The sequence below is a fragment of the Ranitomeya variabilis genome, chromosome 2 (genome assembly GCF_051348905.1).
Source record: "Ranitomeya variabilis isolate aRanVar5 chromosome 2, aRanVar5.hap1, whole genome shotgun sequence".
Classification (NCBI taxonomy): domain Eukaryota; kingdom Metazoa; phylum Chordata; class Amphibia; order Anura; family Dendrobatidae; genus Ranitomeya; species Ranitomeya variabilis.
The window spans coordinates 872,486,247-872,501,367 of NC_135233.1; the positions used below are offsets into that span (position 1 = coordinate 872,486,247).

Here is a 15,121-nt window from a genome sequence, read left to right on the forward strand (position 1 = left end):
ATCATGTGGAACTGGCCTAATCTCAGATTCAATTTCAGGGTAATTAATCTTGTGTGTGTTCTTTGCAGAAAAGCCCTTCAGTTTGACAAAACAAAAGTAGCAGTCATCACTATGATTTTTGAGTTCTCTCCAAATCATGGTAACAGCAAATGGCATAGCCACTTTCCTCATATTCAGTCAGTCACAAAGACTATTTGAACAACTTGATCATATCACATGAGGGGCCCAGCTTTTGTCTTGATCACCAAGTGGACACTTAAAGTACATCTGGTACACATAGCAGAATCTGATTGGATGATTAATACACTGTTGGGGCATTTTTCTCCTTAAATCAGATCAAACAGTAGAATAAGTACAGTTCAATGGTGGTGACAAACTAAAAAAAAATGCTATGAGCCGACCGACTATATGTAGATATTTCCCCAGAGATGAAAGAGGCAGCTTGTATTTAGAACTGATTTTACTGGAGGTAATCTGGTATATAACTTTGTACAGTTGTGAGGTAAACGAGTCAGCCTATTCCTTACAGATGAACATTTGCAGACAGGCAGTTTCTCAGTGTGATATTAGCTGCTCTCAGGTTCTCTCTCTGTGGAGACCCTCAATCACTTATACCTCAGTGGATGAGCTGTTTTCTTTTCTCTGAGGTGACTTGCCCTCCCAGAAATGCAGTGAAAATCCTCTCACAATGGTGGCTGTCCGCTGCCTTCCCTTCTTTCCCTGTGGCAGGGTTCAGATCCATGTAGAGGCCTGTCTTCTGTCAGTCTCACACACCAGTCCTTTGTGCCACCAAAATTCTTTTCAGACTGACTCAAATACTGCTGCCTCATAACAGTTAGCTCCTCCCCATAACATGTGACTTTCCGAGAAGCAGTCATTGGTTAACTGCACTGACAATACTCCTTCACACAAAACTCACTAAAACCTTTACTGATGTTGTCCCGGTAAGAAAATTCACAATTAAGTAAGACAAGAAAAGAAATGGGAATAACATAAGAAAAACCATATACAATGAAATTGCAGAAATAATGTAATAAAAAAAAATACTTTTATCTCAGAAACTTTTTGTGATAGAGCAAAACTCAGCATATTTTTGGACTCAGCACATCAAACTCCATAAAACAGACATATTACCTTTGCTGATGATTTTTTTGTGCTGACCAGTGTAATTGATGGTCTTCTGAAGACCCTCATCATTGAAGTCTAACAACAAACAAAATTGGCACACCTAAAAACCTTAACTCACTGTGCAAATAAAAAAACCTCAAAATTCTATGTTGAAGGAAAAATAAATAAGTTATGGCTCTTGGAAGATGGTGCGTAAAAATAAAAGCTGAAAAATGTCCTTGTTCTTAAAGGGTTGATAGTACTATCATGATATAGCAATCATCACTTTTACATATGCAATATCACTCAATTACACACACAAAAAACTTGCAAAAATGTGAACTGAACTAATCATTGTACATTGCTGGTCAAGTATCTATCCTGGCTTCAATGAACAAATTTACCTGAAAACATCAGTTTCATTGTACCATGGCTGCTGCTGTAGCAAAAAGAATGCTGTGGTTTGGACAATCAATAAAAAGGTAAGGTGCATGAAAATGGAGAGTAATAAAGGAGGAGATAGAAGATGTCCTGAGGGTCTGTAAGGAGCCAACTTTGGGGCTGGATGGTTTAAACTCACTGGAAAAAAAAGGGACAATTATTTTTTTAAAAATTCACAAAAAATTACATAAATATCACACTAATGTGGGTCCAAAATATCAGCGACATCTGTGAGAACAATTAGATAAAATTGTGAAAATATACTTACTAGTCAGAGTAACTGTAATGTTGATAGCCAAATCTTGCATGAGATACTGATAATTTCCAAGAAGTGTATTTTTCTGAAAAAAAGCAATAAATGATTGATACATCATTCCCTAACATTTTGATTAAGTTACAGGTTACTCCTTTGTGTTTATTAATAACCCCAGAATCCAATAGGTTTTGGTGGCTTCTTAATATTTAAGGGGTTGTCCTGCTCTCGGGAACTAGTCTGCATTTACTCTAAGTGACTGCATACTCAAGAATCCACACAGCATGCAGTGTGTGTGCTGTCAGGATTCGCCGGTGTAGGGAGCTGCTTAGGCGCATGATCACAAGTATGCGATTTGCGGTCTTGAGCAGACTTAGGCTACTTTTACACTAGTCCGTCGGTATGGGCCGTCGCAAACCGGCGGCCTGACGTACCGACGGACAGTGTGTTAATGTAGCACAACGTGGGTCAGCTCGTCCTGCAAAAAACAAGTTCTCACATGACTCTGTCGGCCGAAATATAAAAATATTATAGCTCTCAAAATATGGTGATGCAAAAACTAGTTTTCGCAATAAAAAGCATCTTTTAGTGTGTGACAGTAGTCAACATAAAAACACGATATAAATCTGGTATCGCTGTAATCACACCGACCGGAAGAATAAAGTCGCCTAACCACTTATACCGCACGAGGAACAGCGTAAAAAATAAATAAAACCAATTCTTCACATGCTGTTGATTTTTTCATTCTGCCTCCCAAAGATCACAGTAAGGTTTAGCGCACATTTATCCTGCGCCTTGCGCTGAGTGCATGTACCAGGGTTTCTGTGTAAATCTTTGAAATACGTGATTCAGACAGAACCCATGGTGGAAAATTCCCTACAGTGAGGCAGATAGTCACTGTGGACGCCGGTGTCCATCTTTTTAGGATTGCTCAGTTTTATGCACCACTGAGCAGAGGCCAGACGGAGTCCAGAGTAAATCTGCAGCCTCATTATAGTGAATGGATCCCTCAGGGGTTTCATCTGTCATGTCACTCAGAGATGTAGATGGAGACCCCAAAGTAAGTGGTCAGCATAGAGCGCCAAATAAATGTAATCCCAAACGTTATGTAAAATGTTCCCAATAAAAACTTCAACTCCATCCACAAAAAGCAAGTCCCCACTCATGTCTGTCATCTGTTAACAAAAATATAGGGGGATTCCACATTACTGGTAGCACAAAGGCTCTGGAAAAGCAAAATGGTTCCTCACCCACCAAAAGAAATTCAGCAAATTCTCTGCTCCCAAATCGAAATGCCCCTCAATTCTGATTCCCAGTGTGCATAAACAACATTTAGTGCCCACATGTTTGGCATTTCTGTAGTGAAGCGAACCTGCCTAATTTACAAGTGTATGTCCCAAGAAGCATTAGCTTCACTACATCGTACTGGTCACTACAATGGCAGTTTGCAATTTTCACTCAGCAACTGCTGACTATTTTTGGAAAACACGCATGTAGTCAAAATCATCAGTACAGCTGTAGATAAATTCCCAAAGTGTTACAATTTCCAAAATAGGGTCACTTGAGGGGGGTTTCCACTGTTTAGGCACATCAGGGACTCTCCAAATGCGACATGGCATCTGGTAATTATTCCAGTAAATTTTACATTCAAAAAGTCAAATGGCGCTCCTCCCTTCCAAGCCCTGCCGTGCGCCCAAACAGTAGTATTCCCCCACATATGGGGTATCGGTGTGCTCAGGAGAAATGGCACAACAAATACTATGGAGCAATTTCACCTGTTACCCTTATGAAAATGCAAAATATTGAGCTAAAACAGATTTATTTTGGAAAAATTGCATTTTTTTTATTTCCACAGCTTAACGTTATAAACAAGGAGCAAGTTTACAGAAAAGCTACCATAATGGTGAGCGGACTGCAAACTATATCCTACGAGGAACGGTTAAAGGATCTAGCAATGTTTAGCTTGCAAAAAAAGGCTAAGAGGAGACTAACAGTGGAATGTAAAAGTTTGGGCACCCCTGATAAAAATTACTGTTACTGTGAACAGTTAAGCAAGTTGAAGATAATTCGATCTCCAAGAGACCAAAAGTTAAAGATGACACGTTTGCTTTTTATTTTAGACAAAAAATAAATATATATATATATATATATATATATATATATATATATATATATATATATGTACACACACATAGTTTGGGCACTCTTGGAGATTTTTGTGCTCCGATAACTTTGACAAGTTATCAATTGACAATTCAAATTTGTCAGGTTCTGCAAATTATTCCCAAAAACGTAATACATTCGTCAAAGGTAGTTTGGTTGTGCCCAAATCATGTGGCTAACAATGTGAGATTTCCTAGTAGTGTATGTAGCTTGTTTTAATGTGTATAAGTGGCCTCAGAAAGTTGTAATTGTGATGTGAGAGAAATAGACAGGCACATTTCTGGAGTTTGACCATGTGTGGTAGTCGTGTCCTTACGGACATGTGAATCTTAGGTATGTTCACTTTATTTTTCACATAAAATGGAAGACCTTTTATATCATTTATAACTAGCTGAAAGAGCAATAAGTGGGAGAACATGCTCAGAAGAAAGGAAAATGAGAAGCTATTGACAGGAAGAAAGATGTTAGTGTGGATTGGAGTGTAATGAGCATGTTGAGCTCAAATTCGATTCGACACACATTCGATTCAGTCTTCTCAATTGTACATACCCACAGTGGGTACAGAAAGTATTCAGATCCCTTAATACTTAATACTTTTCACTCTCTGTTTCATTGCAGCCATTTGGTACATTGAAAAAAATTTTTTTTTTTTCTCATTAATGTACACTCTGCACCCTATCTTGACTGAAAAATACATTAATGTAGAAATTTTTGCATATTTATTAAAAAAGAAAAACGGAAATATCACATGGTCATAAGTATTCAGACTCTTTGCTCAGACACTCATATTTAAGTCACATGCTGTCCATTTCCTTGTGATCCTCCTTGAGATGGTTCTACGCCTTCATTGGAGTCCAGCTGTGTTTAACTAAACTGATATGACTTGATTTGGAAAGGCACACATCTGTCTATATAAGAATCTGAGCAATAAGAAAAAAACGTGGCGCTGCACAGCCTCTGCAACGAGCACTGCTAGTATGCAGTCAATTGTGGGTGCCTGAAACTCAGAAACTGGAGGTGCTCGCATAAGGAAAAAAAAGATGAATTCCAATGTATATGCAAAGAGAAAAAGATTGCGGCAGCACTCACCAGGTGGCGTGGTTCATTTCTTTATTGAAGATACGAATTCCATTAGAGTAAATGCACGGCTCGGGGGAGTGCGGACATGGTGGAAGTGAGCAGGGAAGGACAACAGCTGTTTCGCGCTATACCACCGCCTCTACAGGTCTCATGGGAGAACAGTCTTTGTGAGAGAGGTAAAGAAGAACCCCAAGATCACTGTGTCTGAGCTCCAGAGATGACTCATGACTGTACTAGCTCAAAAGTGTGCTTTTACTCAATACTGAGCAAAGGATCTGAATACTTAAGACCATGTGATATTCCAGTTTTTCTTTTCTAATAAATTTGCAAAATTTACTACATTTCTGGGTTTTTTCAGTTACTAGGGTACAGAGTGTCCATTAATGAGAAAAAAAAATGAACTTTTTTGAATTTACCAAATGGCTGCAATGAAACAGAGTGAAAACTGTAAAGGGGTCTGAATACTTTCCATGCCCACTGTATATATAATAATTGATCCTTATGTATTTTAGGCAGCCATTCCCCTTCCTAAAAGCATTAACCCAAAATTACAAAAGCTGATTTCATATGGAATTATACCTAAATATCGAGTTTAGTAGTCTTGATGCTGGACACTTTTCCTACTATTCTAAAACTCATCTTTCTACATTATGTCTGTGCACAAAAGGAAAATTAGGCAATTCAAATACATCAGTGATTTGTATATTACAACATTATAAACATTAATGAAAACCCTGTTAATTTACTTCTGGAGCCAAGAAAGAACATAGCTTTTCAACACATCCTTTTTTGACAAAGGTAAAAAGGAAAGGAAAGTCATACCCAAAAAAGAAATAATATGCAAACTATTCCAATGAACTGAAACATAGTCAAGAATTTGAAGAGGGAGAATGATGTAACAAGAGTATTCCGACCTTCCCTGCAGAAAAACACAATATTCTTGTTATTTGCAAAAAGTAATAATTCACCTAAGTTACCATAACACAATAATATTAGTAATAGAAAAGTTATTTCATAGTCAGTAAACATTTATAACTTATGCAAAATTAACATTTAGAGAAATTCAGTTACAGAGATTATGTATATGGGGATATCAAACATATCCCGTGAACAAAACTTATGGTGGTCTATTCCAATCACATAATCATCTACTGCAATATCATTAGGAAACATATCACATTGGTGGCTCACACTGATCCAAATTCCAGACAAAAAAATATCACTGTTTAAGCCAATTTAACCTGTTTAAAGCAATCAGGTATGATGCACCTTAAATTGTAGATGTTCCAGATTAATGCAAAACTTACTTGATAAGCAATGGAACACATTCAATATTTGGAATTTTGGAAGTAAATGGAGATGCAACAGATGCTTCTAATTCAGAGAGTGAAATTCCAGCATGAGCCATTTTAAGTGCCTGGAAGTAGTGAAAAATGTATGAAATATTATGTTTCATATTAAACCATAATCCCTGTTATATATCCTACACTTTTACCTAACTTTAATTTTAGAATTAAAATCAGCAATACATCTACAGTTAGATTAGTTAGCCATTAGAGTAGAATCAGAGACAAATGGTCAAAAGTGATCAACTGGCCATAGTAATTGTGTCTTGGAATACTTATAAGTCAGTGAGGATGGCTTAAAGGAATTATCCACCCCTGAGGAAATTTTTGGCAAAAAGTACACATTTTCAAATCTCACCACTGTGTAATGTATACATCTCTAGAATTTTACTCCTATGACAACAGTCATCATGTTATTGCATGTATGAGATTTGAAAATGTACCCACAGGTTCTATTGATAAACTGTTGATACTCGATAAGGTACCGCAACTCTGCAAATCACATACTTTTCGGTCTTGTGATGACCTCTGGAATGGGCAAGCAGAGCTGAATCATAACAATGTGTACATCACATACTGTTAGGATTTATCAAGCTGCAAAGCTTGTGAAAAGTTTCTTTAGGAGTGGACATTACTTTTAATAAAACCTATTAACATGTGGAGCCTAAAATATAATCACATACAATCACTGTTAGTTTGTTAAGCACAGATATACAGTACAATCCAATGTCTTACACGGCTAGTTACATAGCTAACTGCTTTCTGTGTTTTATATGCACAGACTATAAAGCATTTCAATATAAAAACAGTCTAATGCATTATTGTTATAAATGAAAACAAAATAAATATAAACTTATAAAATTGCATCAGTTAACACAAAATAAATGTGATTTTTTTTTTAAATAAATGTTTTTATTATATAAAATATAAAAATACCCATATGTGGCATTCCCATAATTATAACAGCCTGTGTAATGAATGTTTTCAGGTCTGTTTAAGGTAAAATGAATCAAATATGTTTATACTGTACCAGTTTTGTGTACAATTGAAGATTGTATGATTAGGCCAGTTTTGCAATTTTATTACTAGTTTTTATTTTTTTCAATTGTGAAAAAACAAGGAAACTTTTTTGTGTTTTCATTTGTTTACTGTATCTGTTGTATTTATCTTAATTCATTTTTTTTGTATTTGTATTTCACTGGATAGGGTTACTTTTGGTTGCATTGATAATATGCTCTGTTGTGAAGTCTATTTCCTACATACATAGAGTAGACTGCAGGTACTGTAGTCTTGTCTGAGCTGAGCCCCTGTAATTAGAGATAAGCATATTTGTTTTCAGATTCGCTCATCACTACTTGTAATAAGAGATGAGTGGATCAAGAAAAATTCAAATTCACTTGTTCATGTTTTTTTCACGAGAAAGTTGCAAACTTAATGTTCCTTATTATGCTCTAAGATCTCTCCAGACCAAAGAGCATAATAAGCGTAATATGTGCAAAAATTTTTTTTTAAATCCTTGTACTCACCTTACCGCACACTACTACGGCCTCTCTACTACTAAAAACCACCTGTTCGATCTTCATCACATTTTCTGATCCCTCACCGCTTAGGCTGGAGACTCACTAACGATTTTAAAATCGGTCCAATTTTGATGCAGGAAAGTCGGAGGAGTGTAATGCAAGAGTCATGCGAGTGTCATGCATTATTTATGCGAGTACAATCCAATTTTCCCCATTTAGCATCTGATTTACATCCGAATGCAGTGCGATTGCTATTCGATTGCAATACGATTTTAAAATAAGCTTTTAAATACAGCAATTCTCTGTCATTTACACATCGTTTTCAAAGGAAATATTTAAACATACTATATATATATATATATATATATATATATATATATATGGGTATCTTATGTATGTATATAAGAGATGGATTACATACAGTAAATACAAATAGAATAGGTAGATATATAGATGTCAGTGACAAATACAATTAGTACAGTGTGTGTGCAAATTATTGCAAATGTCTTTCATTAATAAAAGATTATTTTTCAGAAAAAAATGGCATGGGCTCCAGCACAATTTTCTTAACCAGCAGAAGGAAAGCCTGCGACGGGGGCAGTGGTTTATAGCCTGGGAAGTGGGTAATACCCATGCAGCTTCCCAGGCTATTAATATCAGCTCAGAACTGTATGCTTAGCCTTTACTGGCTGTTAATATGGGGAACCCCCAAAAAATGATGTGGGTTCCCCCTATAATTAATAACCAGCAAAGGCTATGCAGACAGCTGCTAGCTGATATTAATAGCCTAGGAAGGAGCCATGGATACTTGCCCCCCTTGGCTAAAAACATCAGCTTTCATCCACCCCAGATTTTCAATGTCTGCTGCAATATCGGACTGCAAAAAACTTGCGGATTGCTGTTTTTCAGGTTTCCAATATTATAGCAAAAGTATTGAAAAAAAACTGCGGTCCGCAAAATCAGAAGTCACGGCGCACCGCAAAAACAACTTTCCCTATTTTTTGAGGCCTCATTGATTTACAATTTTTTTGTGACTCTTGGAATTTTTAGACTAGTTTCACCCAGCTTTGTCAAAACAGAGAGCTGGTGCAGAATGGGGCATGATGTCACAGCTTGTCTAAGTATATTGAGCTGTGCTCGTCTAAGTCATATTGAGCCCACTGCTAGACTGAGTGTCTATATCTAACTGTTACTTAGTTTATGCTCTGAACAGCTTTCTCTTTTAGTGACTTCTATAGGGCACCATATGTGTCTCACTAACTATAGTTATTGTGGCTGTCTTTGTATGAAAGAGATATCTATGTGACTTGGTGGAAAAAAGGTTGACTGTTATGATCTTTAGTGGCTGAGGATCACGAATAGACCAGCAAGTGAATAAACTAAGGACAAGCTCTAGGGAGATGGTAACTGGACTGATCGCAAATCTGAACCTATCCAACACAACTAGAGATAGCCGGTGAACGTGCCTAAATAATTCCTAGACGTCTCGAGCCAGCCTGAGGAACTAGCTACCCCTAAAGAGAAAGAAAGACCTAGCTTGCCTCCAGAGAAATAATCCCCAAAGATATAGAAGCCCCCAACAAATATTAACGGTGAAGTAAGAAGAAGGCACATATGTAGGGATGAAATCAGATTCAGCAAAAGAGGCCCACTAGTACTAGAAAGCAGAAAATAGAGCAGGTGTCTATGCGATCAATAAAAAATCCTTACAAAATATCCATCCTGAGATTTCAAGAACCCACGCACCAACTAATGGTGTGTGGGGAGAAACTCAGTCCACTAGAGCATCCAGCAAGCGAGGGAATCACATTTTAGCAAGCTGGACAAGAAAACATGATAAACACTGCTGATCAAAAAATGAGCAAACAAAACTTAGCTAGTCCTGGATGGACTGGGAGCAAGGTAGTCAGAAGGAATCTGAGTAGCACTGATTACATCGACAGCCGGCAACAAGTGAAAGTAAAACAGAGCTATATAGGAACCTCCCAGAGGATAACGAACCAGCTGATAGCCAGATACCAGCAGGATAACAAACAAAGCCACCAGGGGGAGCCCAAAGCAAAAGTCACCCCATACCACCAGTGACCACAAGAGGGAGCCTGAAAACAGAGTTCACAACAGTACCCCCCCTTAAGGAGGGGTCACCGAACCCTCATGAAAACCCCCAGGGCGATCAGGATGAGCCACATGGAAGGCACGAACCAAATCGGCCGCATGAACATCAGAGGCGACAACCCAAGAATTATCCTCCTGACCATAGCCCTTCCACTTGACCAAATACTGGAGCCTCCATCTAGAAACACGAGAATCCAAGATCTTCTCCACCACATATTCCAATTCTCCCTCAACCAGCACCGGGGCAGGAGGCTCAACCGGAGGAACCACAGGTACCACATACCTCCGCAACAACGAGCGATGGAACACATTATGAATAGCAAATGATGCCGGGAGGTCCAGACGGAATGACACAGGGCCAAGGACTTCCAGAATCTTATAAGGACCGATAAACCGAGGCTTGAACTTAGGAGAGGAGACCTTCATAGGAACGAAGCGAGAAGACAACCACACCAAGTCCCCAACGCGAAGTCGGGGACCCACACAGCGACGGCGGTTGGCAAAGAGCTGAGCCTTCTCTTGTGACAACTTCAAATTGTCCACCACATGATTCCAAATCTGATGCAACCTATCCACCACAACATCCACTCCAGGACAGTCAGAAGGCTCCACCTGACCCGAGGAAAAACGAGGATGAAACCCCGAATTGCAAAAAAAAGGAGAAACCAAAGTAGCAGAACTAGCCTGATTATTAAGGGCAAACTCGGCCAACGGCAAAAAAGTAACCCAGTCATCCTGGTCAGCAGAAACAAAACATCTTAAATAAGTCTCCAAGGTCTGATTAGTTCGCTCGGTTTGGCCATTCATCTGAGGATGGAAGGCCGACGAAAAAGACAATTCAATGCCCAACTTAGCACAAAAGGTCAGCCAAAATCTAGACACAAACTGGGATCCTCTGTCAGAAACAATGTTCTCAGGAATCCCGTGCAAACGAACCACATTTTGAAAAAACAGTGGAACCAACTCGGAGGAGGAAGGCAACTTAGGCAAGGGCACCAAATGGACCATCTTAGAAAAACGATCACACACCACCCAGATGAAAGACATTCTCTGAGAGACAGGGAGATCTGAAATAAAATCCATGGAAATGTGCGTCCAAGGCCTCTTCGGGACAGGCAAAGGTAACAGCAAACCACTGGCACGAGAACAGCAAGGCTTCGCCCGAGCACAAATTCCACAAGACTGCACAAAGGAACGCACATCCCGCGACAAGGAAGGCCACCAAAAAGACCTGGCCACCAAGTCTCTGGTACCAAATATTCCAGGATGGCCCGCCAACACCGAAGAATGAACCTCGGAGATGACTCTGTTGGTCCATCCATCCGGGACAAACAGTCTCTCCGGAGGACAGCGGTCAGGTCTATCCGCCTGAAACTCTTGCAGCACACGTCGCAAATCTGGGGAGATGGCAGACAAAATCACCCCTTCTCTAAGGATACCAGCCGGCTCTGAATCTCCAGGAGAGTCAGGCACAAAACTCCTAGAAAGAGCATCAGCCTTCACATTCTTTGAACCCGGCAGGTACGAGACCATAAAATCAAAACGAGAGAAAAACAATGACCAACGAGCCTGTCTGGGATTCAGCCACTTGGCCGACTCGAGATAAATCAAATTCTTGTGATCAGTCAAGACCACCACACGATGTTTAGCTCCCTCGAGCCAATGTCGCCACTCCTCAAATGCCCACTTCATAGCCAACAGCTCACGATTACCGACATCATAATTCCGCTCGGCAGGCGAAAACTTTCTTGAAAAGAAAGCACATGGCTTCATCACAGAGCCATCGGGGCTTCTCTGCGTCAAAACAGCCCCCGCTCCAATCTCGGAAGCATCAACCTCCACCTGGAAAAGGGAAGTGAGACATCTGGCTGACACAAGACCGGAGCCGAAGAAAACCGATGCTTCAGCTCCCGAAAGGCCTCCACAGCCGCAGAAGACCAATTAGTCACATCAGAACCCTTCTTGGTCAAATCCGTCAAAGGCTTAACAACGCCAGAAAAATTAGCTATGAAGCGACGGTAAAAATTAGCAAAACCCAATAACTTCTGAAGACTCTTAACAGATGTAGGCTGCGTCCAGTCATGAATAGCCTGAACCTTGACTGGGTCCATCTCAATAGTAGAAGGAGAAAAAATGAAACCCAAAAAAGAAATCTTCTGGACTCCAAAAAGACATTTTGAGCCCTTCACAAATAAAGCATTGTCACGCAGGACCTGAAAGACCATCCTGACCTGCTTAACATGAGACTCCCAATCATCCGAAAAAACCAGAATATCATCCAGATACACAATCATAAACTTATCCAGATATTCACGGAAGATGTCATGCATAAAGGACTGAAAGACTGAAGGAGCATTAGAAAGTCCAAAAGGCATCACCAAGTACTCAAAATGGCCTTCAGGCGTATTAAATGCAGTTTTCCATTCATCACCCTGTTTTATACGCACAAGGTTATACGCACCACGAAGATCTATCTTGGTGAACCAACTAGACCCCCTAATGCGAGCAAACAAATCAGTTAACAATGGCAAAGGATACTGAAATTTGACCGTGATTTTATTCAAAAGGCGATAATCAATACAGGGTCTCAGGGAACCATCCTTTTTAGCCACAAAAAAGAATCCTGCACCAAGAGGGGATGAGGACGGGCGAATATGTCCCTTCTCTAAAGACTCCTTTATATAACTCCGCATGGCAGCATGCTCCGGCACAGATAAATTGAAAAGTCGTCCCTTAGGAAACTTACTACCAGGAATCAAATTTATAGCACAATCACAGTCCCTATGAGGAGGTAGAGAATTGAGTTTGGGCTCCTCAAATACATCCTGGTAGTCTGACAAAAACGTAGGGACTTCAGAAGGAGTGGACGAAGCAATTGACACCACAGGAGCGTCACCATAAATTCCCTGACAACCCCAACTTGACACCGACATAGCTTTCCAATCCAGGACTGGATTATGAGTCTGCAACCATGGTAGACCCAACACGACGACATCATGCAAATTATGCAGTACAAGAAAGCGAATCACCTCCTGATGAACAGGAGTCATGCACATGGTCACTTGTGTCCAGTACTGAGGTCTATTCGTAGCCAATGGTGTAGAATCAATTCCCCTTAGTGGAATAGGGAATTTTAAAGGCTCCAAATCAAAACCACAGCGCCTGGCAAATGACCAATCCATCAGACTCAGGGCGGCACCTGAATCTACAAAAGCATTAACCGGGTAAGATGACAGGGAACAAATCAGGGTAACAGACAAAATGAACTTAGGCTGTAAAGTACCAATGGTGACAGATTTATCAACCTTTTTTTTGCGCTTAGAGCATGCTGAGATAACATGAGCTGAGTCACCACAGTAAAAGCACAACCCATTTTGCCGTCTATAATTTTGCCGTTCACTTCTGGTCAGAATTCTGTCACATTGCATAGATTCAGGTGTCCGTTCAGAAGATACCGCCAAATGGTGCACAGGTTTGCGCTCCCGCAAACGCCGATCAATCTGAATGGCCAGAGTCATTGACTCATTCAGACCTGCAGGCGTAGGGAACCCCACCATGACATTCTTAATGGCTTCAGAAAGACCTTCTCTGAAATTTGCAGCCAGGGCACACTCATTCCACTGAGTAAGCACCGACCATTTCCGAAATTTCTGGCAGTACACCTCTGCTTCATCTTGCCCCTGCGAGAGGGCCAATAACGTTTTTTCAGCCTGGTTCTCAAGATTAGGTTCCTCATAGAGCAATCCAAGGGCTAAAAAAAACGCATCTACACTAAGCAATGCAGGATCCCCTGGCGCCTATGCGAAGGCCCAATCTTGAGGGTCACCGCGCAAAAAGGAAATTATAATCTTAACTTGCTGAACGGCATCACCAGAGGAATGAGGTTTCAAAGAAAGAAACAACTTACAATTGTTCCTAAAATTCAGGAACCTAGATCTATCTCCAGAAAACAACTCCGGAATAGGTATTCTAGGCTCTGACATAGGACTGTGAACAACAAAATCCTGAATACTTTGAACCCTAGCAGCAAGATGATCCAGACTGGAAGCCAAGCTCTGGACATCCATGTCAGCAGCTGAACTCAGAGCCACACCAAGATTAAGAGGAGGAGAGAAGCTAGCCACAGCAGCTAGACACACGGCAAAAAAATAAAAATAAAAAAATAAAATAATTTCTCAAGGCTTCTTTTCTCTTGCTTCTGCCATGCAATTAACACTTTATGGGCCGGCTGTACTGTTATGATCCTTAGTGGCTGAGGATCACGAATAGACCAGCAAGTGAATAAACTAAGGACAAGCTCTAGGGAGATGGTAACTGGACTGATCGCAAATCTGAACCTATCCAACACAACTAGAGGTAGCCGGTGAACGTGCCTAAATAATTCCTAGACGTCTCGAGCCAGCCTGAGGAACTAGCTACCCCTAAAGAGAAAGAAAGACCTCGCTTGCCTCCAGAGAAATAATCCCCAAAGATATAGAAGCCCCCAACAAATATTAACGGTGAAGTAAGAAGAAGGCACATACGTAGGGATGAAATCAGATTCAGCAAAAGAGGCCCACTAGTACTAGAAAGCAGAAAATAGAGCAGGTGTCTATGCGATCAATAAAAAACCCTTACAAAATATCCATCCTGAGATTTCAAGAACTGTTATGACCCCAATGGCGAGGGTCTCAGAGGAACGTGGAAGTCTGCAGAATACAAAAATCCAGCTCATAGGGCAGTGGTAACTGGGTTGACCATATATCTACTCCTAACGCCAACACTAGAAGTAGCCGGGGATCATTCCTACGTTGATTCTAGATGACACGCGCCAGCCGGAGAATCTAGCTACCCCTAGTAGAGGAAAACAAAAGACCTTTCTTGCCTCCAGAGAAGGGGACCCCAAAGCTGGATAGAAGCCCCCCACAAATAATGACGGTGAGGTAAGAGGAAATGACAAACACAGAAATGAACCAGGTTTAGCACAGAGAGGCCCGCTTACTGATAGCAGAATAAAGAAAGGTAACTTATATGGTCAACAAAAACCCTATCAAAATCCACACTGGAAATTCAAGAACCCCCGAACCGTCTAACGGTCCGGGGGGAGAACACCAGCC

The 15,121-nt window shown here is 40.4% G+C and overlaps 1 protein-coding gene across 1 annotated transcript in view; it reads right to left on the reverse strand.

Annotated features, from left to right (window-relative positions):
- The window catches only part of LOC143808064 (putative cation-transporting ATPase 13A4), a 536,127-nt gene that overhangs the window by 75,319 nt on the left and 445,687 nt on the right, over positions 1 to 15,121 (reverse strand). The window contains exons 23-26 of the mRNA XM_077290323.1: positions 6,352 to 6,461; positions 5,867 to 5,963; positions 1,817 to 1,889; positions 1,512 to 1,686 (exon numbers count right to left, since the gene is read on the reverse strand). Of these exons, the coding sequence (XP_077146438.1) occupies positions 1,512 to 1,686; positions 1,817 to 1,889; positions 5,867 to 5,963; positions 6,352 to 6,461 (455 nt within the window). The remainder of the gene's footprint in view (positions 1 to 1,511; positions 1,687 to 1,816; positions 1,890 to 5,866; positions 5,964 to 6,351; positions 6,462 to 15,121) is intronic.